Source organism: Helobdella robusta, assembly GCF_000326865.2.
Source record: "Helobdella robusta unplaced genomic scaffold HELROscaffold_7, whole genome shotgun sequence".
Taxonomy (NCBI): domain Eukaryota; kingdom Metazoa; phylum Annelida; class Clitellata; order Rhynchobdellida; family Glossiphoniidae; genus Helobdella; species Helobdella robusta.
This window is the reverse complement of record NW_008705398.1, coordinates 1,103,630-1,104,768: the sequence shown is the minus strand read 5'-3', so window position 1 is coordinate 1,104,768 and position 1,139 is coordinate 1,103,630. Positions and strand designations below refer to the sequence as shown.

Sequence of the window (1,139 nt, the reverse complement as noted above, 5' to 3'; positions counted from 1 at the left end):
AAAGGGAGTAAAAAAGAGAGAAAGAGAGAGAAAGAAAGAGAGAAAGAAGAAGAGGTATGAGTGATGCGAAAAAGTAAACTCCTGATTAAAAGTTAGAAACAGCTGTGTGCGGATGGATGTTTTGTGCTGTTGTTGTTGCCTTTTTTCGGTCTTAAAAGGTCTGAAGATGATGAAGACGATGATGACAATGAAGATGATGATTGAGTTTTTCCATGTGATGATGATGAAGATGATGAAGTTGTAGAAGTTGGGGTGAAGATGGGACTATTCACACCAATTCAATTAGGATTGTTACATCAAAACTCTGCTAAATGGATGCAATCGAGTTTGAATAGAAAAAGTCGTTTCGTTTAAAAATTCGAATTAAATGCTGAAACCAAATTTTTAACGACCCAGCTGGATCTGGCTCTATTACATTTATGTATACCTTAAATATACAATTATAAATATTAATACGTTATGATAATAGTTATACATAATGAGATGACGTCATCGAAGTTGTAATTACGCCAATTAGCCTTATTGAATTAATTAAATTAAATGATTAAATTAATTTAAATGGATGTCAATCTCATTGAAATGACGTTTTAAGGTATTTAAGTATTGTAATTGTAATAATAATAATATAATGATGATGATAATTGTTTTTTTACCATTTTAAAACATAAACATTATTTGCAGAGTTGTCAACAACAACATCAACAACAGACAACAATAACTGCGTTAACAACAATAACAACATCAGTATCGTTAAACATCATCATCAACAACAACAACAACATAATCACCAAACTACAACTATAACAACAACTACTACTACTCTTACTACATTTAAAAGTTATATTACATATAAATAAAAGTTATATTACATCAACTAAATCAACAAAAACATGGATGACGTCATCGACATCAACAACAACAACTACAACAACAACGATAACAACAATTTTGTTGTGAAGGGTAGCAACTGTAACGGCAACAGCATCAATGTCAACAACGTCCAAGAAATTAACGAAATCATGGCTAATAACATCATCAACAAAAATGACATTAACGCTGTGACAACATCTAACAACAACAACAAAAACATCAATAACAACAACATCAACAACAACAACAACATCATCAACAACAACAAC

At 30.7% G+C, this 1,139-nt stretch overlaps 1 protein-coding gene across 1 annotated transcript in view; it reads left to right on the top strand.

Moving 5' to 3' along the window:
- Positions 1 to 890: 890 nt before the first annotated feature.
- The window catches only part of HELRODRAFT_189556 (hypothetical protein), a gene marked incomplete at its 5' end in the record, with an annotated part of 11,559 nt that continues 11,310 nt past the window's right edge, over positions 891 to 1,139 (top strand). Inside the window, one exon of the mRNA XM_009030716.1 lies at positions 891 to 998. Coding sequence (XP_009028964.1) covers positions 891 to 998 — 108 coding nt within the window. The remainder of the gene's footprint in view (positions 999 to 1,139) is intronic.